The following is a 25,966-nucleotide window of genomic DNA, read 5'->3' on the forward strand; positions in this document are numbered from 1 at the left end:
AGGAAAATTGTGCACTAGTCATTTGGACACTGCTCCCTGAGGAATCTGATTCCTGACCACTCATCTCCTCTACTTCCTCTGGCTCATAGTCTAGTTCTTAATTAGCCAGATCGAATGGAATTCCTGCTAGGCTGGAGCTAAGACTGATATCATCGTGAGACTCGTGACTAGTAGTAGTGCGAGCAGGAAGAACAGACTCTGCACTTGGCCTCTCAGTCTCAGGCTCCTCTGCTACCTCGCTAGGTGGAGTTCCACTATGTGTAGCCCTCTCTCTAACTGTCTTTACAAAAATATTGTAAGGACTTGGTGGCTTGCTAGAGGTACTAGGAGGACATGGCGTGGCGGTACCGGTGGGAACAGTAGGCACAGCACTAGTGGTGGTAGAGGCGGTAGAGGTGGGGGTGGTGGTGGTTGTGGTGGTGGTGGTTTTCCCTACGAAGGAATGAGATCGCTTTGGTTTGGGACCCCTCTGAGTCTTGCTGCTAATTTGGCTCTGCTTGGTACCTTGCATGCTGCTTGTGGATGGGGAAAATGCTGCTTGGGACAAAAGCCACTTCTTTTTACTCACTGGGCTAGTAGAAGTACTAGTTGTGCTACCCTTTAACTTTGAACGTGCTTCTGGTGCTTTAGGCTTTCCGTAAAAAACCATAGAGCTTGTGGGCCTAGCTGCACTACTACTGCCTGCTTTTGGTGCCTTTCCTTTACTTGATGATCCTTCAAGCAATGCTTCCCCAAATGATAAGCAAGAGCTTGGCCTACTTGGCCGACTAGACCGACGCAAAGGCTGCATCTTAGAACTGGTGGTGGTGCTGGTGGTGGTAGATGGAGCTTGTCCCTCCTTAGTCCCAAAAGGAGGATCCATTTCAAATTTTGTGTTGTGTGTGTAGTGTAGTGTTTAAAAACACTTATAGATTATGAATTAGAAAGAATTACTTATATATATTATAGATTATTAATTAGAATTTATTATATTATGTTATATAATAAATATTGGAAGAATTACTTATTATGGATTATAGATAGAAGAATATAGATTATGAATTAGAATTTAGAATTACTTAGATTATAGATTATGAATTAGAATTTATATTATATAATCTATTATAGATAAGATTAAGAAGATTAAAGATTAGAATTATTTTAGTACTACAGATAGTAGCTTAAGGCTTTGCTTAGTACAGTTGTTGTCGTCACACAGTCAATTTTTCTTGAAAAGAAATTAGAAATAAAATAAAATGTCACAGCAAAACAGTTAGCTTCACTGCTTGCTGAAACACACAGCACTTATGCGGCTGCACTCACTAGCCCAACAAGTTCACTTCACTGATGGACTGAGGTGAGCAAAACAAATGAAATAAAATGAAATATTATTAATTAAGAAAAGTTGACTTGGTCTCTTGCTGTTGCTAAAACAAAGCACAAACTATAGAGCTGCAGCACCAGTACTAATAAGATTAGCTGAACTATAAGCTAGTAGTAATTAATTATTAATTTTATTTATAGCTAATTTAATTAACTATTAAGATAAGAATTTTTGAATTATTGATATTAATGATTTTAGATTAGACACTAGTAGATGTCTTGAATGTCTACAGTACACTCTACACTAGTATACTATTACTAATACTATACTAACTATAGTATATATAACTGACAAATATATATATAATTTTATTTGTATTCAATTATTAATAATATATTCTATTAAATTATTTATAAATTCTATTATTTAATTTATTTAAGCAGGACAGGCAGTAGGCACTAGTGCCAGCCCAGGGCAAGGGTACCCCAGTGCCAGTGAGGCACTGAGTGCACTGTCAACTAAACAGCACTACACAGTTGATGACAAATTAAATAAAAACATTATTAAATTAATCAAATTATTATTATTAAATATTAATTCAGTAGAACTGAAGTGAGGATGAAGTACACTGTGAGAAATGGCAGGCTGAGGCTTACCAGTCTCACACAGAACAGAACAATCTCTCTGTAACGCTCGGATGCAGAATGGATCTCTCAGGCAAGCTCTGGACCCTTAGCGTGACGTCACAAGAGTGAGCTGATTGGAGAGACGAGGATCAGCTCACTCCTGTTTGAAATTTTGGCGGCTGCGCGGCAAAAACGTTTCTTCGTGGTTGTGAGTCTTCGTCTTCTCCTACGTTTTGCCGGCACTGTATTCTCTTCGGCGCGTCTTTGGCATGAACAAAAAAACGGCCTCTTCGTGCTCGTTTACATGTTCGCCCGAAGACGAATGCGCAAGTCTAGTTCTTATATCAGATTAATCCAGTGTCAATGCCATATATTTTTAATATATAAACTACTAATTCAATTTAGGGTTCAATTTGACTTGTAAATATTTGGCCTAATTTTACTCCAGACTTGATCAGCGCCAGAAGACTCAAATGGCCCTACAGGTTACATTTTATAAGAGCACTCTTTGACATTTTGTCTTTTTTCTCTCTTGCTTTTGACATAAAGGTAAGCTTTATCCAGGCTCATCTTTCTAGAGACCTGCTTCATATGCGTAATGCATTACTTAATAGTTATTAATTACCTGTGATTGACTTACATAATTTATTGGAAAGGAAGTAATGAATTGCTCAGGAGCAGTTGGCCTGCAATGAAACCACTAGACACCATTTTGTATTTCTGGATAGAAACTGGTGCTGAAGAATGTTTTGTTTGTGAGGTTTTGATCAACAGAGACCACCTGCTTTCCATCATTGCATATGGTTTGTGACCTGTCTCGGCATTGGGGATATACATTTGCAGGAAACAGGCTTATCGGCTATGGTTTGTGCGCTCCTCATTGAATCCACAGCAGGATGGATATCCAAACAGTTGTTTCACACAAACGTCTGGCACAGTGATTTCATACCTAACAAACATGTACGAAACAGAACAGACTGTACCTTCAGGATTATTGTAAATCAGGAGACTATTAATATAAGTAAGAAATTAAAAAAGGGAAAAGCTTGGAAAAAATGGAAATATGTGAAGTGATTATTGTCATTATTTTGTAAATCTTCCAAAATGCATAATAGCCCTATCCTACACCACCCACCATTGTATTACTTTTCTATCCTGGTCCACGATTTGTAGGAAACATCCTATTTTGTCCCTAATTTTTGCCTGCACCCAAGAATGAAAAGCTTAACCCATTAATGTGCAACAGCACAGATCTCCATCCATGTTTAATCTCTTGACCCCAGTACTTAGCACTGGCGCATATATTTCCACACACACTGTTACACTGACACACACTTACACACACACATTCATGCTAGCACACATTCTAAACACATTTACATATATACTCATGCTAACCCACACACATATACTCTCATGTAAACACACACCCTCTAACACACAATTACACATACACACTCATGCTAACACACCAGGGGCAGGCTGGCCTGAGTGCAATTGGAATGAAATATAGTTGTTTTGGTATGAAACAGATACTAATACTTGATCAGCGATAAGTGATAACTCATGTATAGAGGAGGGCTGGCACTTTCTGGTCTGGGGGCAGGTAAAGACCATTCCTTACCCTCTGTCTTACTCTTTCATTCATCCTCCCTCTCCTCACCTCTTTACCACCCTTGAGTATTCATTCTAGCTGCTCGCAGCTATACTTCTACTGCGGGGTTCCCCAAGTTCCTGCCTCTTGCGAATGGGCTAATCCCAATCTGACAGGCCCTTTTTTTTAAGTGGGGGGGTTGACCCTCTCCCCCCCTGGGCCAGACTACCCCTGTTTATTGTTTTTTATATACTGTCTGTGGACTATGGCTCTCATATCGTCAAACCGGCCTACTACATCACATAAACAGGCATGAAGATTTAAGAAGACATGGCTGTGTTTTGTTATACTTTGCCTGTAACCAAAGGCATGCCTGCTGCCTTAAACTACAACTCTAATCATGCTCAGCGATGCCTTTATAATAGGAGCCGTAGTCTGCAGGCTTAAACATTCCCGAGGCTGCTTGTTTGTAATTCTAATAGCGTTCATCAGCCGAGGGCTGCCCTTTATCCCACGCAGGAAATAGTAAAATTATTTTACATAGAAATGTGTTTTGTGCAAATATGAGGTTAATTAACTGCCTTTTACTAGAAAACCAGAATTCACTGTTCTTAGACCTTGACATTTCACAGTCGGTAACGTAGATGCCTCTTCTTCGGTGGTCCAGAGGGGTTGCCTGGCAACAGATGCTTCAAATATCACTGCAGTGTATTCTATAATCCTAGCTGACTGGATTTTACACCTAAATCATTATTCGGTGAAAGAAGCAGGAAAACGAAAGTCTATCTTCCATGTAAGGTTTATTAGTTTTTTAAAAAAAGGAGTTTTTTTAATATTTAATCTCATTTTTCTTTTTATGATTCAGACCTTGTTGCTTCATTTTTAGGGGCCCGCCAAGACTTGAATGTCATTTGAAGCCTGTCACTTCAAATATTTAAAAATGCCATTTACAAATATCTGTCATTAGATATGTCTGTAAAAGCGGAGTCCTATTATTTGATACAATCCTTAAAGGACTGTCTTCAAATAAATGACAACATATACGATCAGTGATACTTTGATGAAAAAAGTAGCTGAACGTTGCAACATCATTAGGTAATGTGAGTTGCAAAAAGGGCTGAATAAGCCCTGCGTGATGTACAGTTAAAAAACCTCCCAACATTACCAATGCATTGTTCAGGGCCAACTCTTGCAGGAGAATCTAATTGGGGATGGCCCTTCATAATGCTTAGTGAAGTCAGGGAGTTCAAATGTTTAAACAAACCCTCAAATGAGCAGATTAACCACTTGCCCAGCATAGCACTATCCTGTTGCCCTCTCTTACCCTGTGCCGCTTTGCCTCTTTGCGCATGTTCCTCTATGACTGGCTAGCAGTCCTTGCGCAGGTTGCACAGAGCACAGATCTCCGCTCCTGGGTGACACAGATAGCAGTTGGGTGACAAGTTTGTTACCTAGACTAAGGGTTACCAGGTTTGGCCTAAAATTGGCCCCAAACGGCTAGTGAATAAATCTGTGCCTCTCGGTGTGCACGTTTGTTGAGGTGAAGATTAGGTTGACCATCTTCACTGTTTATTCTTTCCACATGAAATGAGTCATTGGAACGGAGCCCTGGGCCTTTTATATCTTCTGCATGGGTGCCCAAACACAAGTGTTTAATACCCTTTAAACTTTTTAAAAGCTTGGCTTACATTATTTTATTTTAACAAAAACATTTACAATTTTCTTCCTGTGTGGCCTTCATTCCTCTGCTTTTGTTTGCTGTCGCTCAATTTAACCTTGAATTAAAGAACTTATTTGTGTTACTTTGACCCCTCTACGTCATCACTTTGGACTCAGCGGTTAGCAAGACATTCTGCATCAAATAAATATTGTTTACAAATCTGCCTTTAAACACGATTTCACAAAGTACAGCCTCCAATAGTTTATTCATATAGGAAGCTGGCTAGTATTAAAACACAGATGTTTAATGGTATGGTCCACATGTCCATGATGGGATTTTGTTTCCTGTTAAATATAATTTGTAATAAAAAAAATAGCTGTTTTTTTTTTTCTGGAACACTGGGGGTCATGACAAAAACATGGAACAGTACAACAGACCTGCAAGCCCCCAGCTGACATTTCTAAACAGCTTCTGCCTATGGCCCAACCACTTTTTGGAACATCTGGATCAGATGGCTAGCAAGACAAGTAAACAGTATAGATTCTCAATTAACAAAATACACTGCACATTCTTTAAAAGAAGATTCGCTGAACTAATACAAATGTATGTTCCAGAATCCACTGTCCCAAAGGAGTGGCAATGGTCCGTTAAAACATGGCTCTCTTCCGGGATGCGTTGAGGTACATTTTCAGACTGTGTCTACAAAGGGCATACCACCTTTAAAATTCAAAATACTTTTATCATGTTTAATGCTATTTTACTTCATAAGTATCAAAAAGAAGAAAAAGCTGCATTTGCTTATTATTGACACCTTCCCATTTTTTTTTCTTTTTCTATGGAAAGCATACAAATATCTATACACCCCACCAGCAGAAATTGATGCTAGTGGTCAGATCAGGAGATTGCTGCTTCTGCTCTTCTTGTGACATATCGGATTCAAATGACCTACTGCAATACACATGCGTGCATCAAAATCAGTTTCTCTTGATATAAACATCCCCTTGCTATTCCGCGACCACAATGTATAGAAAACCATTTGTCCTCTATAGATTCTATGTAGTTGACAACCGTACTACTTGATATATTTTTTCCAAAACAGTAAAAACAAACTCTATTTAAAAGTGGAGCTTCATTTTGTACTGTTATTTGCTGATTTTTTAGTTCATAACATGGTTGTATCACCAAGAGAATGAATTACCTTTCATGAAACAGGTAAAAAGCATTGGAGTCCAGCGCTTCAAGAGATCTTCAGCAGGTCATCAAAGGAACAGAGCTAATGTCTTTTAAACCCAAACTGCATAGGTCTGCTGATAGCCTAACCTCCCTCTTTCCATGTCTGCTGAAACATTAGCGTTTTGTCCGCCTGGCTAAGCATTATGGGTGGCGTAGTCCACAAATAGCTCTAGTATCCAACACTGTCTCAGACGCATACATTCAAACAAGGTCAGCACTTAGGGTTCTAATCAAGGGAAGGCTGGTATCTGTTGGCCCCTTGCCCCCTCAGTAACTAACCTATGCACTGGCACACATTTTCACACACTCTTACATTTACACACACATACACACTCATGCTAACACCAACTTACTCATGTAACACACACACACAATCACTCTCACACACTCATACTAACACACACTCCCCCCAACACAAACTTACACACCCATGCTAACACACACTCACTCTAACATATATGTATATTAACTCCCTCACTCACTTCCTTACCTTTTTCGGAGCCTTTTTGTAATAGCTGCTTGCTTTATGTCATCCAGCTGCATTTCTGCCTTCACAGTTGGACCCATCCAAATCACACCGGCCATATTTAAAGAATTTTAGATCTAACTGTGGAGCAAATACCCCTTGGCCCAAGGCTGACCCGCCCCTGGTTCTAACTCCCTAGAAGCTTTGCTGGAAAGTTGAACATTTCATTGATTGTTCATTGCCATGTCCTCTTAGGGACCTCTTGAACATGTTACTAATGGCAGTGATGTCACAATGACATCACTTAGTTCACTTTATTGGTTTTTTTTTATTATTGTTTATTGTATTATTTTAGTGATTGTTTTTATTTTTATTTTTTTAAATCACTAACAATTTTTTTTTCTACGTTTCGTTTTTCAGCATGGGAGAAAAGCGAGCAAACATGGTTTCTCACTCGCCTCCCTGCGATACCCCTGTACCGATCACACTATGATCTGTGCCTCATCGGAGTGATCGGATATGGACAGACCCTGCAGGGGATATCCTGTCCTCCGATGACCTTCTGGGTGACGCCAGCACTGATCGCGTGATCGGGCATTTAAAAATATAACAGTTTTCCGGCATTCGCGCCGGAAGCTGTTACATGAGATCAGCCCACAGAAAGCCAGCGATGCTGGCTTCTGCTGACAGGGGGGAGTCCAGGCTGCCAAGCCTAATCTCCCGAGTAGCGGCAGGGACGGCCGCTGCAAGAAGGTCAGTATGTACCGGTACGTCCATATGGGGTTTCTTTAGATGTGTTTTTTTTACGTACCGGTACGTCCATAGGGGACAGAAGGGGTTACTGATGTTCTATGGACCTTAACAAACCTTGCCACGGACACCGGTATCTTTGACACTTTGCCTATCCATGGAGCCCTGTAACAGTTAAATCAGTGAGATCTGTGAACATAACCCCTAGTTGTCTTGGCCCCCTCACACTTGCCTAATAGTACTTAAATAAATGTTATACCAGCACACACACCAGCTCAGTATTTACCTATATGGTAGGCCAGGCCCTGCATTCAAACCATACACATTTGCACTCCAGATTATCAAGGCAGTGCTTCTGAATCTTTTGTTTCTACCAAGTACCCAAGTACATGATTTTTGCCAACCAAGTAGCCCGACTGTAAAGCACCTACCCCTTGTATAACTATCAATGATGAAAACAGTACTAACATTTTAGTAAAAGGGTACACGTACAAAAGATTGAGAAACACTGTATTAAAAAAACAGCTCTATGAAGCCCGTTAGTGAAAGAGATCACGTCCTTTTTATATCAGTTCAAAGAAAAAATAAAACAAAAGAAGTAGTCAAGAAGCAAATATTTCCAGCAGAGAGTAACCATCTCCCCACCAACGCAACCTAAAAAATGAAAAGATGCTTCTGTATGATCAAACATATTCTCGCTTAGCACTTTTTGACATCAGAGTTTAAACAAATACAGCCTTGTGAAGAAAATATCCAGGTATCAAAGAGGAATAATGGAATGAAACGCCTGAAGGGGTTAAACGTGAAGTCCACTTTTGGGATTAAAAACCAAGTGTATCTCCACACAGCTGTTTTTAAGAAAGAGTATTAAAAATACAAATTACAAGTGAACACTCGTGTTGTCCTGTCCCACACCAAGTCTCATTCTTAAGTCACTGAACAGACACAATCCCTCTCCCATTTCTTGAGACACACAGGACAGTTCAACTGTCAGATGGCTGCAATTCTCCCCCAGGTTTTTTGTTTTTTTTTAGGAGTTCTTAGAAAGAATATGCTTCCACTCCACACCGTCAGAATAACTTTTTTAACAGAGAATCAAAAGTAAAATAATCTTTCTTTGTTACAAGCTCCACATCTGAACAGGAACCGATAATATAAGCAAGAAAACAAAATGAAACAGTCCAAAACATGAACTTCTAAACTGTTAATTTTTCAGAGACATTAACGTTCTTCCGAGAATGGAGCTAAAAACAAAAACAGAAATTGGGAAGGGGAACAAAAAAGTGGCGGTCTAACTTGATAGGATGTTTAAGGTTTGTGTAGGCACAACCCTTACATTAGTCCTTGTATTCTTTTGATGTTGGTGTCATTCCGGCAGTCGACAGCAAAGTCTGAGTTTGCTCATGTTGAAATACACCTGTCACCGCGTCAAGTAGCTTTCATATTGCTGTTTTAAAAGCAACCACTTTAACAATTATTTCAACTGATTTTGAGTTCCATATGTTGTGTGTAGAAACCAAAACAGCACGCCTCATGGCTTATGATCAAACTTCCCAACCCATGGAAACTTTTGTCTTGGACTTTCTTGACATTTCATGCTACTTCCAAATGTCTTTTTGTTCCACACAGAATGTGATTCTGTTCCTGGTGGGTTCAGGTCTACTTCACAAAATATTTTGTCATGATTGTAATGAGCAATGAGCTGTCAAAATCGTATTTTTGTCTTTTTTTTTTTGCTTACTTCCGTATTCCCTGTAGAATGGCGACTGTTTCCTGTCATAATCTGACTTACTATTTTATATTGTCAATCTGTTTCTCCTAATTGGAAAGAGGAACATATCCTTGTATGAAGGTACGAAAGTTCTCTTTTCAGAATGATTCAGCTAGGCCGTCATATTTGTGTGTGTGCCGCGCTTTCAAATTTATACAGCTAACGCAGGAAAAAAGTGGAAAGAAATTAGACAAAAACAAGTGTCTCAAATAAACTGGTGAAAATAATATCCCTAACAATTGATTATACTAAGAGTTGGTGAGCTGAAGATATGTGGGATCAGAGTCTATTGTTAACATTCAAATGTCCAGCCCACAGGGTAGGATCTCCTTTTCTTCCCGAAATCAGCTCTTTATTGCAATTACTGACTCATAGTTTTGTTGCTGGAGGCAAAAGGACAATAAAAGAAAAACAGATCTTTGAGTGGCTGCAAAAAGTCCTTAGGATGCTGTCCTTTTTAATTTTATTTTTTTTGGCACTGGAAAGGGAGAGTGTCATTCCTTCACTAAGCAAAGTGAATTCTGCTGGTATTATAATCCAGTGGCTCCCAGGGCCATCCCTGCACTGTGGCTCATACATGGAATTGTCTGCATGGATTTGGGGAAATCATGGCTGACCACTCGACCGTTTTCACCGCTTCCTCCTGCCGTGGAAGGCCTGGGTAAAGTTCCCATCCGTACAGTTTCTGTAACCGTTTGCTGTGGAATCAAACAGAAACCCTTTTGAGAAGAACAGGGGCGTTCAACCCCTGTCCCTTACGTCAGACGGTATTTTTTTTCTTTACACATTGACCTAGATTTAGAAAAAGACTAAGCTAAGTCTGCGAGCAGAAAAGAAACGAAATTGCCATTTGATATGCTATCAGGTGGAGAAATAGTTTTGACAGTTTGATAATTATTAGCAGACAGCCAATTGTCTGTAGAATTGATTTTATTTAAAAGGATTAGTAAAATAGTTAGGATTTGCCTAACTGTTGAGAAGACCTTTGGGGAACATCCTTATTTAGAAGATAACCTTGAAGATGCAAAGTGCCTAAAATTTAGCTTTTTCCAGCATATCATGTAAATATATACGCTATATATTTATTTACTGTATAGCTTGGTTTACTTCAATGTGTTTGCATGGTGATATAAAATGATTATTGAATACCATGTTAAATGGTAGACATAAATCATATATAAGATTATTCCAATTAATAAACAGTCAGGATGGGGCAGAAAAGATGTGGGTGGGTAGGGAAGCACGTGAATAATTCTTGCACGATCTTGCCCCTTTACAAAACAGAAATACAATAATAAAAATGTTTGAAATAAATAGTGGCTTACATTTTATTTAGACATATTTGGGTATGATTTATGGAACAACACATAGGGGTTTATTCACAAAAAGGACTGTGTGTGTAGAAGAGTTGTGACTTCAGTACTCTCATCTCACTATTCATTATGAGGGTCCACAAGTGATCTTCTGGTGCAACACTCTCCTCCAAACACTCTTTTAGTGAATAAACCTATTATGGTGACTATTTCTGATTAGTCTCTACCTATTTCTGCTGAAACCCTTATTTGCACAGGATACACTGCCATGTGTACTGTCTCTGTGACTCTGTAGGGCATGATACCTTGGTGACTATGACTACACAAATATACTTAATGGGATGAACATCTTATAGAAGATCTACATTTTTAAATGGTAATATAAATATTTGTAAGGTTATAGATAGAAGTAACGAAATGTCCGCCAGATTAGATGCCACCTTCATCTTCTTTGATTCGCTCCTGGACTTGTAGCAAAACTCGATAAGAGCAACCAACATGGCCAACCCTAGACCTCCGATCAAGATGTAGAAGACTCCTGCCACATTACTCAAACTCAAAGCGCTTGTCTTGTCCTGGAATCAACCGAAAAAAAAGAAGAAAAGGAGTAGACAGAAAGAGAAAGAAAAAACATGTTATGAAATGTAGAGGTGAACAGTCCATTTCCCCAAACTGTCTGATCCTTCCACATCCACGATTTTTCATAAAACACACATACAATAGAAAACATCTCGCAGGCCCATGTCAACTACTTCCCTTCTACTTATTTTGCAGGTTGCAATTAAGAGGTTAAACCTTTTTGAAGTTGTCCAAAAAAAATAATAATTCTCAGAGATAATCTGGAGAGCAGGGTTCCGCTTAGCTAAGAAGTGATGGGAGGCTTTTCTATGGATGAAAACTTTAAATGCTGTATGACACTGTTAAAAACGTGTCAGCAGAATGCAAGCTCTTAAATCACTTGGAATTAAAAATCTGTTGAGCAAAGCAAAAAGAAAAACCTTTTTTCTGATGGTCTTGGTAAAACTGCCACAACTAATATCTGATTCCAATTGAGGTTGAGATTTGGGAATTTAATTATCCTTAGGATAAAGTTGCCTATGGCCCTGGTATTACGGTATGTTTGATCCATGTTGGTTACTCTTAGTAGGAAATAATGTAGTCTGTTGCTTGTCAAGACTTTACAGCTCTATTGAAATTTTGCCATGTTCCTCAGATTCTGGATGATTACCAGGTTTGAAGAAATGCACTGATGGTCCAGTGGTTTCATCCACCAGTCAACTTTCCAAAAAAGTTAAAAAAAATAATAGAATATTGGTGAATATTTGGTGTATTTTATGGAGCTATTGGAATCCTATAAGGAATAGTGGCGTCTCCTCACCAACATGTAACTTTAAGTTTGAACCTGTATTTAGAGTATATACATACTTCAAAAAGGTTTGTCAACCGCCAGACACAGCACACATAAATTCTAAATGCCGTGACCCCATTCTAAATAACTGATCCCATGAAATCCTTACACCCCACCCTGTATCACAATGCACTCTACATCCCACACCGTGTGGTCATCTGAACCCGCTTGCCTTGGAAGAACTGCTTCAGATCATAGGCATGCACCACAAAGCCGACAAAAAAGAGGAATAAACGCTTTCCGCCCGCTTCTGTATTTAAGAGCCCCACTAATATAATTAAACTAAAAAAATAGGTTGACGTGTATTGTTGGGTGTGATAAATGTGTTCTCTCTCCCCCTCTCTATCTCTCTCCTTTGTATGAAACCATATGTAATGACAGATCTTGGTTGTATATATATTTTGGTTCGTCTTATACTGTTAAATCTTGTAAATTAACTTTTCTGTTGCCCAAATGTAAAGTAAAGCCGAAAAAAATGTTTTGTGGTGGACTGAGGTTTACAGTTGAACTTCACAAGTTCTCATAATGACGTGTTATAATAATTCACTATTCATTATGAAGCTAAGAGACAGAAAAGAAGAATAAAAGCTAACCCCCCCTCTCCTGTATTTAAGGCCCTACTAAAATAATTTCATTAAAACATACTTTAAAGTGTATTGAGTTTCTTACATAAATATAAAAAAATGGGGTACACATGACCTAAAAACTTAATACATTTATATATGAGATTTTCTTTGTGCTAGTCCTCATAGAATTCAAGCTTTAGCGACCATTTATTGACAGTTTTAGTTAAGGGCTACTATTCAAAATCTCAATAAATTAAAGACTGACCAACTTAAGGTCCAAGTTGACTGGCAACTTTGACAAAAACAAAAACCCAATGCAAACTCCACAGGAGTAGAGTCTATATCAACAGGGTTTGACACCATCCCGATACAATTTTTCCAAAAATTCCAATCTCGAAGGCTATTGACTCAACTTGACAGCATCTTAATATTTGGTGAACAGATGACTTGGTGATTGAGTTTGGTTTGACAAGTGCTGTCAAATTAGCTCTGTAACTCAACTGTCAACATGGACTTTAGTGCCCAATGGCATGTATGTGTCCAATTGAGGTAACTATGTCTCCATTCTCTATATGAAGGATATCTTTTTGAGTATAATTTAGGAATTATGGTAATTTTAGAACATGACTGATTAAAAATATCTGAAATACAGGCTTACTCTGCTATCCGAAAGCAGAGTGTTCGTATGAAACCCTAAAAGCAAAAATGCTCTTCGGATTTCTTTTGATTCCCGAAAATAGGTACCAATGTAGGTCTTTTGTAGAAGCTAAGTGGCAAATTTTCAATAAATGGGGGATACCTCTACCTAGCTGCATGTGTTTTATCAGAACATGAAATAAGGATATGAAGGTTATTTGTACACAGTGTAGATATGTGGGTATTTAGATGATATGTTTAAGTATATGCTGCAAGAATAACCCCAGCATAAAGGTATCTAAATTCTCATTGGCTCTTTCTGCGTTTTGTGTAGTTATAAAGGACATTTAGGTCAAAAATTTCAAGGCATGACCCCCCTGAACTTCACACATAATGTGTTTTTAGGATACATAAGGTATTGCTTAGTAATGGCCAATGATAATTGTTTTTTGATGTGGGAATTTGAGGAATTCTATTGCAGTTGGACATCCCTTTTGTTGAGTGATCACTGAGGTCCACTAGAAATAGCCACAACCAGGTTGGGAGAGCTATTTGCGAGAGCGAGGTTTAAATCATTGACATATCTCCATTTCTTAATGCACACATCACAGCAGAGCGCCCTCTATATTATTATTATTAATTGTTTTATATAGCGCCATCAAATTCCGTAGCACTGATATCTGATATCTAATATAACAGTTTATCTTAGTCTGCCAATTAACATTTTATAATACCTTTTGAATGTATGGACGCTGGGTACATTTTTTACACTATAAAAAAAAAATAATAATGATAATGTATATTTGGGGACGCTACTGCATGCATTAAGTCACTTAACTTTTGAGTTACGTTTTGAGCTCAGTTGACTTTTGAGCTAAATCTTATAAGAAAATCAGAAGTACCCTACAAAAAGCTCTACAGGATCAGTGTGGCCACCAAGTTGGGTGTATGCCTCATGAACTAGTGAGATGAGAGTTGAAGATTTCAGATTTATAATCTGAGATGTCGCTTTCTATGATAGTATACTGTTACTATGACTTGCTGGAACAGATGTCTTAATAATAACAAATGCATGTTATTTGTGTACATTGTGGTTGAGTTATTTTATAACCAGGGTGTCAGTCTTTGAATAGGCCGTAATGTTTCTTGGAATATTAAATGTTTGGTAATAAATTGAAAAATGGGCTGCATTCCCCCAGAACAGATTGTATTGCAGCTGTTCCATTCTAGAGGGTGGGATATGAGAACATAACAGCTCCCAGGGAATAAATGAATGCATAGTTTCAAGGCGTGAGTTGAACATTTAAATTGACATTGGAATAGCTTGGGAGTGGTTAAAACTGTAAAATAACAAGACTTTCCATAAATTAGACCTGTCACCAAACAAACCCCCAAAATCTGTAATGTTAACCTATCAAGCAAAAGAACTCACAAAGTTTGCCTTCATGAAAGGTGGGCTGGCCGTCACGCCTCAACCCTGCCCACTTCTGCTAAGGTGGGTGGTCCTATCTCTGTCCACTCCCAGCACTTACCCTGCCTATGACCCCACCTCTACATATAGCCACACCCAAAGTGAATGAATTAACCTTAAAAAATCTGTATGTTCTGTCTCTGTCCTGTCTCTTGAATCTAACGTTCACTTTTGTGTGTCTGACCAATCTTCTGGCAAGAAGTCCACTTCAAACAAGGTTTAGGAAAAGTAAGACCCTTCGTCTTTTGTTAAACTATGAATGGACTGGCTGAGGTCTATAGCAGTTTCTGTCCAGGAACTGCTAGTTATAGATCGATTCGTTGGTACACAAAATGAATGACTCCAGTTTGTCACCGCTCGAAGATCTCAGTCTGTTTTATAAACATTTCGCTATTGAACAGAGCTCACAAAAAATGGATATCTCAACAACAAATCAATATTTTGAAAGTGATGGAACAAGTAACAGTTCTCTGTGCTCTATTCCATGAAATACGATTTACAGATCGTACAGATTTACGATTGTGTACTTCCCTTTTGATGAGTGTTTTTTCCCTGGAATCCTAGCTTTTTGTGTACTTTTGGGTACTTTTTTCATATTTCGTCAAATATTTTGGATTAATCTGGTGTCCTTTTTCTCCTTACCACATTTAGACTTAGTAGTGATGTCACTGTACATATGATTGCTGAGGGCTTTATTGGTATTAGGTTAAGATTATGTTAGCATCACAAACAACATTCCAAAAACATGTACAGATATGGAAAACATACTACATTATATAAGGCTGTGTTTAAATGCAACAAGTTTATCACGCTTCATAATATGTACTTTCACTGGTTGTGATTTCAGACATTCTCATCACTTATTGTTTTAGTCACATAATTCATGTGTTTGTATCAGTGGATGACATTTGTGTTAAAAAAATGTTTTTTTTTTTTACAGAAGAATTTTAAAAAGGTCATTCTAAAATCTAAAATGTGCAAAAAGAAACCAATGAGAATAGCAAATAGAAAAAAAAAATAGAACAAGAAATCAATAAAAAAATAAAAATAAATAATATGTTCAAAAATTCCCTGCTGTGGCAAAGGACATGTGTAAACCCTGTTAACCAATCAGAAGGCCCCTGTAGCATCATGTGATTCAAGGCGGGTACTCTGTGAGTGGGATGACTAACCTTACTTCCGGAGTCTTTGCTTCCACATTCCCCTTTATCGTACCACCATTTGCTTTTCAGCTTGTCTAAGACGCCTTGCTCACTGAGTTTCAATACCGCTAGGTTTACAGCACCTCTTCAAACCAGGGGATATAACATAAATAACATTACCAATGTTATTTTATGTTATTCAGCAGCATAGCAACATTTCATTGAGGCATTCATTGACGTATGCGTGTACCATGACAAAGTGATACGCTTCAATACTCCATCGAGCTCCCCCACCCTAACCCTCTCATTCCCTCCATCCCCTAGCACCCCTTTCTTTCCCCTCTCTTCCAGCCAAGCCAGATGAGTATTAACTATATCACTTTGAGTAACCAGCAACACCCGCCCCTGCCAGTTTTCGTGTTGCACCCGGTGTCTCAGAAGCCAATAGTTTCCATTTTGTTTGATTTCTAGTCTCCCCTTTATGGCCTTTTTTTTGGGGGGGGGGGGGTTGTGACCGTTTCTGGGATGGGCAAATACTAGGTTTTGTCAAGAGTGCAGTTCATAATGGGAAATCCACTAATGACTATTGGAAAATAATATAATTTTACATTATATACAGTATTTATATCTTATGGCTTTTGAGTCTTCTGTTCTCAGTATGTTTATGTTATCCATATGGTGAATGTATAACCATTTTAGATAAATCCTAATACCCTGTTTAATTACCGACCATTACCCTCCACCACACTTTTCTTTTCACTTTATCTTTGTATATATTTTTTAAATTAAATCTAGGTTTTTTTCGGAGTTGTTAGTCTTGTTGATATCGCCTAGCACCCATGTCGCCATCTGTATAAATTGTATGTTAAGCCTGTGAAGCTTGGGGTCTCTTTAAGAATTGAGGTTCATGGAGCCGGGGCTTTGGCAATCAAGGTGTACAGGGCAGTTGCTGGTTACTATCCATGCTGTTTTTTACCCGCTAGTTTGTTCTTACTGGGGCTGACCTTGGAATCACCTCCCCCGCTGCCGCATTCTCCCTTGTCGTACCACCATTTGTTTTTCAATTTGTCCAAAAGCCCCTGCTCGTTCAGTTTTAACACTGCCAGGTTTACTGGATTTCTTTAAAAATGAATAGATAACACTCGATAAGTTACAGCTTGAGAAATCACTCATGAGGTCATGAGACAAAGGATAGGTGAACCAGCTGCAAGCCTCATCCTTAACCACATGCACCCATCCCAGGTTGATGGAGATCCAACACCTTCAGCTTTGAACAGAAACACATTTTTGTTGACTACTAAACAAGGCCGGTATCTCTAGTTGACTATTAAGCTTCTTAGAATACAAACCTTCTTATTTTTATTTCTTACTGGGAATTCATTATAAAAATTAAGAAATTATTTGCTTAATTAACACTTATGGTATCTTACTGGCTTCAAAGGTGTCATTTGTCACAAAGTTTACAGGGTTAAAAGGTTAATTTACCATTCCTGTGAATTATGAAATTACAAATATAGGTGAAATAAGATCAGGAGCTAGAAATTTATTTTTGCGTTTCTACAAAGCAAAATGATATGGGGTGTACTCTTTAAAAAGAGTAATCACGTAAAAGAAAGGCTTCATTTACATTTAAATGTTCGTTCTTTGGCGTGTCACTTAATAAAAACGAAATAGAAAAGCCATAATAAAATAGGCTATTATCATTTTCTCAGTAATACATTAATATAATGGGCTGTTAAATCACTGAGCTGTTAAATAATTTTAATAACGGGATATTGTGTAGGAATCCTAAAAGGATTAAAATGCTGCTGTAGGAACCCCAGGTCAGATGTGACCATCCAGTCTGCCAAAAAGGTGCCCAACTGAGACATCTAAGGCACTCTAGGCCGTATGGCTTTCACTAATGGCTTACAAATGGTAATCACTAATCTTGGCAGGGGGTCAGAATGCTTTGGTAGCCCACCTATAATGCATTGAGCTGGAAAGAGGTGGACAGCACCGTGGACAGACTTTGTCCCAGGACCTACCAGTAACAATACCCTACTTCTTCTTCACCCACAAGTTGGGGTATGAGTAGCTGTTATTACTAAGAAGTTGATTTTTCTATTTTAAAATTCTTTTTTACTATTAGTAATAAAATCATTGGACCTAATATTTTATTTTATTTACTTTTTGTTCAACTTTTGGTACACTCTTAGGCTCTTATTTAGAAGCTGTTTTGTGAAGGATCAATGGTGCCAAAGAGACACTGAATGGATGGAGGTTTAGAAAACAAAATAAGATTTTGTTTATCATTATTATTTAAAAACTGCATTTGGAATCAGGATGGACCTTGCAGTGGAAAAGGAATCAGATGAGAGGTTCTCGCTGGACAACATTAAATGTCAACAGCAATCCTGATTTTTATCCCATCATTAGACCACTGTTTTTTTCCCTGATCTCTGGCAGCGGGGGCTGGGGTGAGGTTTATTTTTTTGAGAAGAAGATGGGGGGGGGGAATATAAATTAAAACTGGATCACCAATCCTTCTGAGTGATTCTCTAAAGACAAATAACACACATAGATAGACAAAAACCTTTAGCAGCGACAATGCAACAAGTGATGCTTTTGAGAGAATGATGCAGGAAAGAATGATTCTGGCTCTGCATATTTTAAAATAAATACATTCTGCTAAGTGTGTCCAAAATGTTGCTGGAAAACACAATAATATCTACCAAAATTCACATATAGTGTCTTTCCACTGGGTAAAAAAGTGATTAAGTATTTTCAGTCCTTATACCTTTTCAGCAAATATAAGATTATAGAATTATCTGCACACTAAATTTACCAAAACTGCAAACATTTTGACTTTTAATTACAAAATATATCTCCATGAAACAATAAAATGCTCACCCTATTTTAGATGATGAGATGGGCTGTAGATTTATCTATTATTGTGTGAACTATGTTTCTTTCTTTCCTACAAATAATTGGAAGTGAGACTAGCAGACACGGTTATAATGCTTACGCTGTAATGCCAACAGACATTTCAAGGATAAGCCTTCGTAAGAGATTTAAAAATAACTTCATGACCGAAGATTTTTTTTACAGTGCGTCAAACACCTAAGCTTACATTATCCAGGTCAAACGGAAGATGTCTAAAGTATATATTGGTTTTCAAAACCAAAGCGTGTTCAATGCTAAACCCTTTGAATGCCAGGCGATTGACATAAGTATTTGATTTCAAATGTATATGATGCCTCTGAATTAAGGGGGTCTGATGTCATCCTAGACATTCTTGGAAGGGTCTGTGTTTCTGTTGGTGGCTATGTCATCATCGGAGCTGTAAGCAATACTATTTTCTTTCTTTCTCCTATCTTTAGATTGTACTTTTTGTTCTTGTGTTGGTAAAATTGATTTGGAGATATCCTGTGTAAGCGTAAAATAACAGAACTGTATTACTCACCCCATTCGCTGTTTTATAAAACGTTGTGCTATGGGATATGTATATGTTAACATGTATGATGTTAAACATCTGGGTAAGGTGACTGGCCATGCTGAGACAAGGACATTTGGTATGTATGCGTGGCTAAGATGTGTAACGTAAATATTTTAGTGTATGAAATTTGGTTCAGTGTACTATTCTGATTAGGCTGAGAGTGCTATGTGTGACTGAGTGGTCTGAGTGTGTTTTGGTTGAAGTTAGCGCGGCTGAGAGTTGTCAGTATGCTTGAGTTTGCATCAGCAATCGGCATACCTGGGAACTTCTGGGCTCCGGCTACCCGGAGCCTTCCCTTGCGGGATGCGGCCAAGACTGCACACTGACGTCAGTGGGTGGTCCCGCTGACGTTGGTGGGAGTTCCTGCTGACGTTGGGGCGTTCCTGCTGACGGCAGCGAGAAACACCCCCATTTAAAGGAAAAATGGGCGGGGAGCGGGGCGTGTCAAGACCCCGCTCCCACGACCCAGAGGATTCGGGTCTTGACCCGGAGAAGCAGTGCTCACCCGGCAATCTCCTGGTCAAACCCGGAGAGTTCCCAGGTATGGCAATCGGTATGAGCAATAGTTAGGCGGTTGTGAGTTATGATAAAGATAGTGATGTGATGTAATAAGACACTTGGGGCTGGTGTTCAATTATTTCCGGGGCTATTGTTTTATTTCCTTCCAGCCCTGGATGTAATATAACAATACGGTTGGAAGACTTGCAAGAATTTATCAACTGCTGCCAGCCATATCAAGCATAGCATGACTCCAGTGAAGACGTTCCTAATTTAGCTTGAAAGGGGGATAATAATCCTTTCCAAGAGATTTCTCTGCGGATTTACATCCAATTTATGTTTAAGTTAACCATCATGTATGTATGTCTCTCGACACATTATGGCTTATTTAGAGAAGTTCAATTTAAATTGAAGAGATACCCAAAGAGGCTTAATTTATTTTTAAACATGGGTTGGCTTTTCTGATACCATTTAATTTGCACAAACCTTATTCTTATACTATGAAGGATGTCCTTGTCTGTTTAAAGTGTAGCTGTTGTTCCTCTAAAAACTAATTTGAATACCTGGGCTCCGGCTCCCCACAGACCTCCTTCTTCAGGGGGACTGATTATATATGAGTGTGTGAGGCCGATCAGCTATGTGGGCGGGACTGATGCAGTTTATGGGTGGAGCTGATGACATTTGTGGGCAGGGCTAGCTCCAAAGGCTTAAAATTTGTATTGGGCGGTGGTAGAAATTGGCTGACAGTGAGTTGTGTCTAAATGCATCTCCTGTGACCGAGATTTTGTGCCGTGATCCAGAGACTTAGAGACTCCGGGCAAAACCTGGAGCTTTTCCACTCTGTCTGCTGGAGGACCTTAATTGGATCTTAAATTATTGTGATTACTTAATTTTATTAATAGTGCCAACATTAACAGGTATACTAATCGATAATGCTTTTAAACAATTTATAGCCTGTTCTGCAATTTTTTTTATTGAAAAGTCCAATTGCCTACAACTACTCCTTGGGCATCAGGCATTTATAGTGGATTAGAATGTCAGCTTCTTTGAGTCCCACCTTCTCTTTAGGTGGTGCCTCTGTTATGTATACCATCTTTTCAAATCTGACAAATGAAAGCTTTTGTGTTGTTGTAACCCCAGAGTAGATTTTGACCATACATATGCAGAGCCAGGTATGAAATAGAGAGCAGCAGAAGAAAAACAATATGCAATTATTAGGAAAGGATGTAGAATGGGACATCAGAAGAGGCGACATACAACCCCCACAAGAAAACATGAAGTTCATGGAAAACAATAAGACCTACCTTGGGCAGGAAAAATAAACAAAAACATATCAATGGTCCTTGGAACCTATGGACCACAAGTCCTAGGATGATTTGGAAGATGAAGTTATAGACCATAGCTGTGTGAATTGCAGAGGTCCCCTAATCACTACTTTCATTCATGGTGAATATCTATTTTTCTTCTAGGAAAGTTTGGATTGATTTGCCCCATTACAGGCAAAAAAATAAGTAAATAAATAAATAAATAACTGTGGCTGATATATGATAAGCCCAGTGATGTTTATAATATATTTAAATGTCAATAGCAGTTTTGGTGTCACAGACTAAACAGCATTATTTAAATATATTATTTTCTACATACAGCTAATGGGAACTTGGTGCATAATATTGTTAAGGAATAATATCTGGCCATGTGATTTAAAAAACAACAGCTGTCAACAGCTATAAACGGATACTATGAAACGTGTCCTCAAGGCTTACATGGGACATATTTTGTTCCTAAAGACACAAGCTGCAGAAGTCCTCTTTTTACAGTGATTGTTGCAAAAAGCATATTCAATAAATCTGTGCTCGCCAAGATTCCACGTTTACTCTGATAAGGACTTACAGGGCCTCGATGGGTTTCCAAGGGGAATGACACCGAAAATATGAGTGGAATGAGGACACAATAAATGAAATATTCAGGAGAAGATTTCTCAATGTACCCCAAGTCTACAGCCAAAGAGCAATACCAATGCACAGGAAAGCAAAGCTTAGGTAACATACCTCAGGGGAGACCCCTTAGGGGTTGCAATGCCATATCCCTTGGAGTCCAAATTACCTCCCACCTTCATTGTGTCACACGGTTTTCTCTGTTCAATGTACTCATTCATGGTGGACTCCAAGAGGTATGCGTATTTGCCCTTGGACTTTCTCACTCTGTTCATTCCATCCTCAGTTGTCTTTACAAAAACCGAGGGCTCAGCTGACCGCATGTAAGTCCACATCTTTTCAAAGACAGCAATTTTAGATCTCTAGGGAACGAAACAGAAATATTAACACCACATGAGAAAATCAAATGCGTCCATGAAACACTCAAAAAATAACATACAAATATTTGGTTAATATTTGTTTTCAAAGTTCTGCCTGCGCCTCTAAATCGATAAAAGCTTTAACCTATATCGGTACAATGTTGGTTTTTTAGGCTCTTTTATTACCAGGGCTCATGGGAAGTACTTTATTCATTATTCTCTGCCTGGTTCCATCCAATCCCCACTAAAAAAAAGAGCCATCCCCATCCCCAAGCACAGCTAGCCCTGACTCCCTGGGTAGTGCCAACCTTCCCAGCTCCTATAATGAGCAGAGGAAAGGGAGAGTTCTGGGTTAGCAATCCCAGGAGGTTGAGGGCATGCCTACATCTGGAAGTTCTACACCTGACCAGCATTATTCTGATTAAATGTAATGTTATCTCATTACTATTGTACGCCATTACTTGCGTTTTTTGTCCACAGTTTGGGGCAACTCTGACCCAGTTTAAAGAAACACTAAGAAGTTTTGGCAACCGTAACTTTCTAAGACCTGAGTACTTTGATTATCTTCATTTAAACCTAGCGGATATCCTCTATTTCTCTAATTGCATCAAGAAGGACCTCACGTGATCATATTCTATGGTCATCTGCCCAAGTGGGAATGTTGAATGTGAACCAAAAGATTTGTATCTACTGATGAACTTGGTTTTACCATTTTTATTTGATCGTAAATGTATTAGCCACTGCTGTAAAGAAAACGGATCCCAATGCGAAGAACTGACTCAGCTTCATTAAAATGTACTCATTTAATATATTCACTGTCATTCTTTCCTTAGCAGTCGCTTGAAGAAAAATGCTGAAGCACAGGTAACAAATTGGGCAAACTCTGATATATTGGTAACATGAAACGTTGTAGGAATGGTTTTACTGTCAATTTCATGGTAAAGAGACATCACGAGCACTTTGATGTATATATGAATAATTGATAACGAGAAGTAAGATCACAAGACACTGAAAGATTATGCAAACAGTTTTAAGAACATAAGAAAGAAAATGCATTTCTTGGATTCTGGTTATGAAATCTTAAAATTGGAAACTGAACATGGATTTTTTTTTTAACCTGACAATTCTGTAAAATGAAAAGAAGAACTAAAAAAAATATTAGGTTGATTCCAGATATGACTACACTTTACACGATACAAAAGTGAAGTAGATTTGAGGCTCAACAGTCAAGAGTTCCAGTAGGAAGTAAAAGTTATTTTCCACCTTTTGTTTTAAATATATGACCATTCTCATTGCTGTAGACTAGCAGCTAAAACTTCTTGATTGTTTCTCCTTCCTGCGTTATTGAGATGATGCCTGCCCTTTCTTAAAAGCTCACAGTGTGCCTCTATGCAGGGGCAGATCTAGGGTATTTGGCACCCGGGACAGATCCTGTATTTGGCACCCCCCCCCTGTTGGTCCTTTGCCCCCCGGGTAACCCCCGGGTGTTTTTACTCACACATATTTGCAAAGACTTACACACTCATGCCAACACACAGGCACACACATACTCACTAACACACACTTACACATTCATGCTCACACTCAAATCCATACACACACTTACACAAACACATTGATCCACACACACTTACACATACACACCCATGCTCACACATATATACACTCTCACAACTCCAACACTGTGCAAGCAGCTTACATGATTCTCTTCCCTGGGCTGGTCCAAAATTGTTCACAAATGATTGGTCCGACCTGGACCGGCCCCTTGTGAACAATTGTGGACTAGCCCAGGGGGCAATTGTGGCACCTCTCTGATGAGAGGATCCCCCCTAAGTACGCCACTGCCTCTATGATTTCTCTATAATGTATTCTGTCATGCACAGCAAGACCCAAGTCCCTTGTAATTGAGGAAGTAGATGGAGCACAGTTACAATTACATGACCATCTAAGTTCAAACAAAAGACCATTACATTTATATGACGATACAGTCCTTACAAACGTTCTACCTTAAAAAACTCTTTGGTGGATCCTGAATCTAGAGTCCCATATGCAATCTCTGTTTGTTTGGCCAGATCATCAGCGCTCTCTATCGGAGACACCATCCTCTCGACAGTCAGGAAGGCAGCTAAGTTAGCCGTGTAAGATGAGATGATGATCAGGGTAAAAAACCACCAGACACCACCAACGATACGTCCTGAGAGAGACCTAAATAAACATTAGACATGTTAGAAATATCTGTTCTACAGCCATGCTGTATGCTTTTTAAGGTAAATGGCAGAAGAATATCCTGGTTTAAGTTCAGGAGGCGGCCAGTCCTCTGCCACCAAATCACAGGCAGATTTCCTTATTGGACAATTACGCTCCTTATCGGGCTACTGCTCAATAAATGGTTTACAAGGAAGATCTCAGATCTCCTTAACCAGCAAATTTACACCATGGGGGACTGTGCTGAAGCTTAGGGTAGAGGACAAGATTCTGTTACATAACGATGCAAAAAAAAAAGAAGAACCTGTGCAACTTTTTTAATAAGATAAGTGCTGTACAACAGACTCTAAGGGCCAAACGAAGGTAGTTTGCAAGAATCTTTAATTTGACCGACCAATCAGCCATAACATTAGGACTACCTGCCTAATATTGTGTAGGTTACATTACATTTATTTATTAAGCACCGGCAGATTCCACAGCGCAGTTACAGTCAGCAGAACAATTTATAAACACATACAATAACAAATTGGTGCAAGGGAGAAGAGGGCCCTGCAGATCGTGAGAGGAGCGAAGGGGGCATTTTTTGGATAGGAGGATAGAGATGAGGGGGTGCAGAATTGTTGAGGGCTCTATAGGCCAGGGTCAGAAGTTTATTATATGCAAAACAAGTGAGATTATCCGCGATAATAAAAATAGGATTAATCAGATCCATTGTCTTTTTGGGGTCTGAAGTACATTTTCCACCTTTTTGAGACACAAATGGAAATCCCCCAGTGTGGAATTTTGCCCATGTTTTGGAATTTGATGGACAGGTCATTCATACACGTGTTTCACACACACACACAGATATATATATATATATATATATATATACTGTATTTTTATATATGTACGCATACATAGACAGTATAAATATATATATATATATATATATATATATATATATATATATATATATATATGTACTAGGCAAAATAAAATAAAAGCATTAACATCCCATTGGGTATTTTCCAAGTTTAAGCATGTACCTTATACATTCATACTGCTGTATATATCTTTATAAGAAAGTTCTATTATAGAAAGATAATATTAAAGAAAACTAAAATAGAATAACATCAACAGTAACAGAATAAATTTGAGAATATTTAGCAGAACCTAGACGTGACAAAGATGCTGTCCTAATGATATGTAAAACAAATTAATCCTCATTCCAGAATATATTATGTTGTCAACTTTCATCTCCTTCAAGAACATATTTTAGGCAGATCAGGTTAATTCCAAGCGAAACTGAGACATATTTTGTCATTGAAACATGTTATTCATAAGGTATGCAAAATATTCTGTCCATGAAGCGGTATACCCACTTCATGATTAATTCATGCCAATAAAAAATGTATGAGTGAATCTGACATAACAATACAAAACAAAAATTGAGCTGGCAATATATAGATTTTTATTCAACATTTGATTAAAGAGGAATCAAAACATATTCTATTTTGTATGCAATATTATTTCATATTATGTCTACATTCATTTTTTTGGGGGGGTATGTA

At 38.4% G+C, this 25,966-nt stretch overlaps 1 protein-coding gene across 3 annotated transcripts in view; it reads right to left on the reverse strand.

The window, feature by feature from the left end:
* Window positions 1-9,933: 9,933 nt before the first annotated feature.
* Window positions 9,934-25,966, reverse strand: part of LOC149287317 (glutamate receptor 1-like) — an 89,334-nt gene continuing 73,301 nt past the window's right edge. For 2 of the 3 annotated variants that reach the window (XM_089493061.1, XM_089493060.1), the window contains 5 exons: window positions 24,215-24,413; window positions 21,964-22,211; window positions 16,944-17,058; window positions 11,157-11,291; window positions 9,934-10,122 (listed from right to left, as the gene is read on the reverse strand). In XM_089493061.1, coding sequence (XP_089349187.1) covers window positions 9,934-10,122; window positions 11,157-11,291; window positions 16,944-17,058; window positions 21,964-22,211; window positions 24,215-24,413 — 886 coding nt within the window. Of the gene's footprint in view, window positions 10,123-11,156; window positions 11,292-15,969; window positions 16,085-16,943; window positions 17,059-21,963; window positions 22,212-24,214; window positions 24,414-25,966 lie in introns of all 3 variants that reach the window. The other variant, XM_089493059.1, reaches the window with a different exon arrangement.

This window comes from Sceloporus occidentalis, unplaced genomic scaffold (genome assembly GCF_023333645.1).
Source record: "Sceloporus occidentalis isolate IW3139 unplaced genomic scaffold, rSceOcc1.0.p SCAF_62, whole genome shotgun sequence".
In the NCBI taxonomy this organism is placed as follows: Eukaryota; Metazoa; Chordata; class Lepidosauria; order Squamata; family Phrynosomatidae; genus Sceloporus; species Sceloporus occidentalis.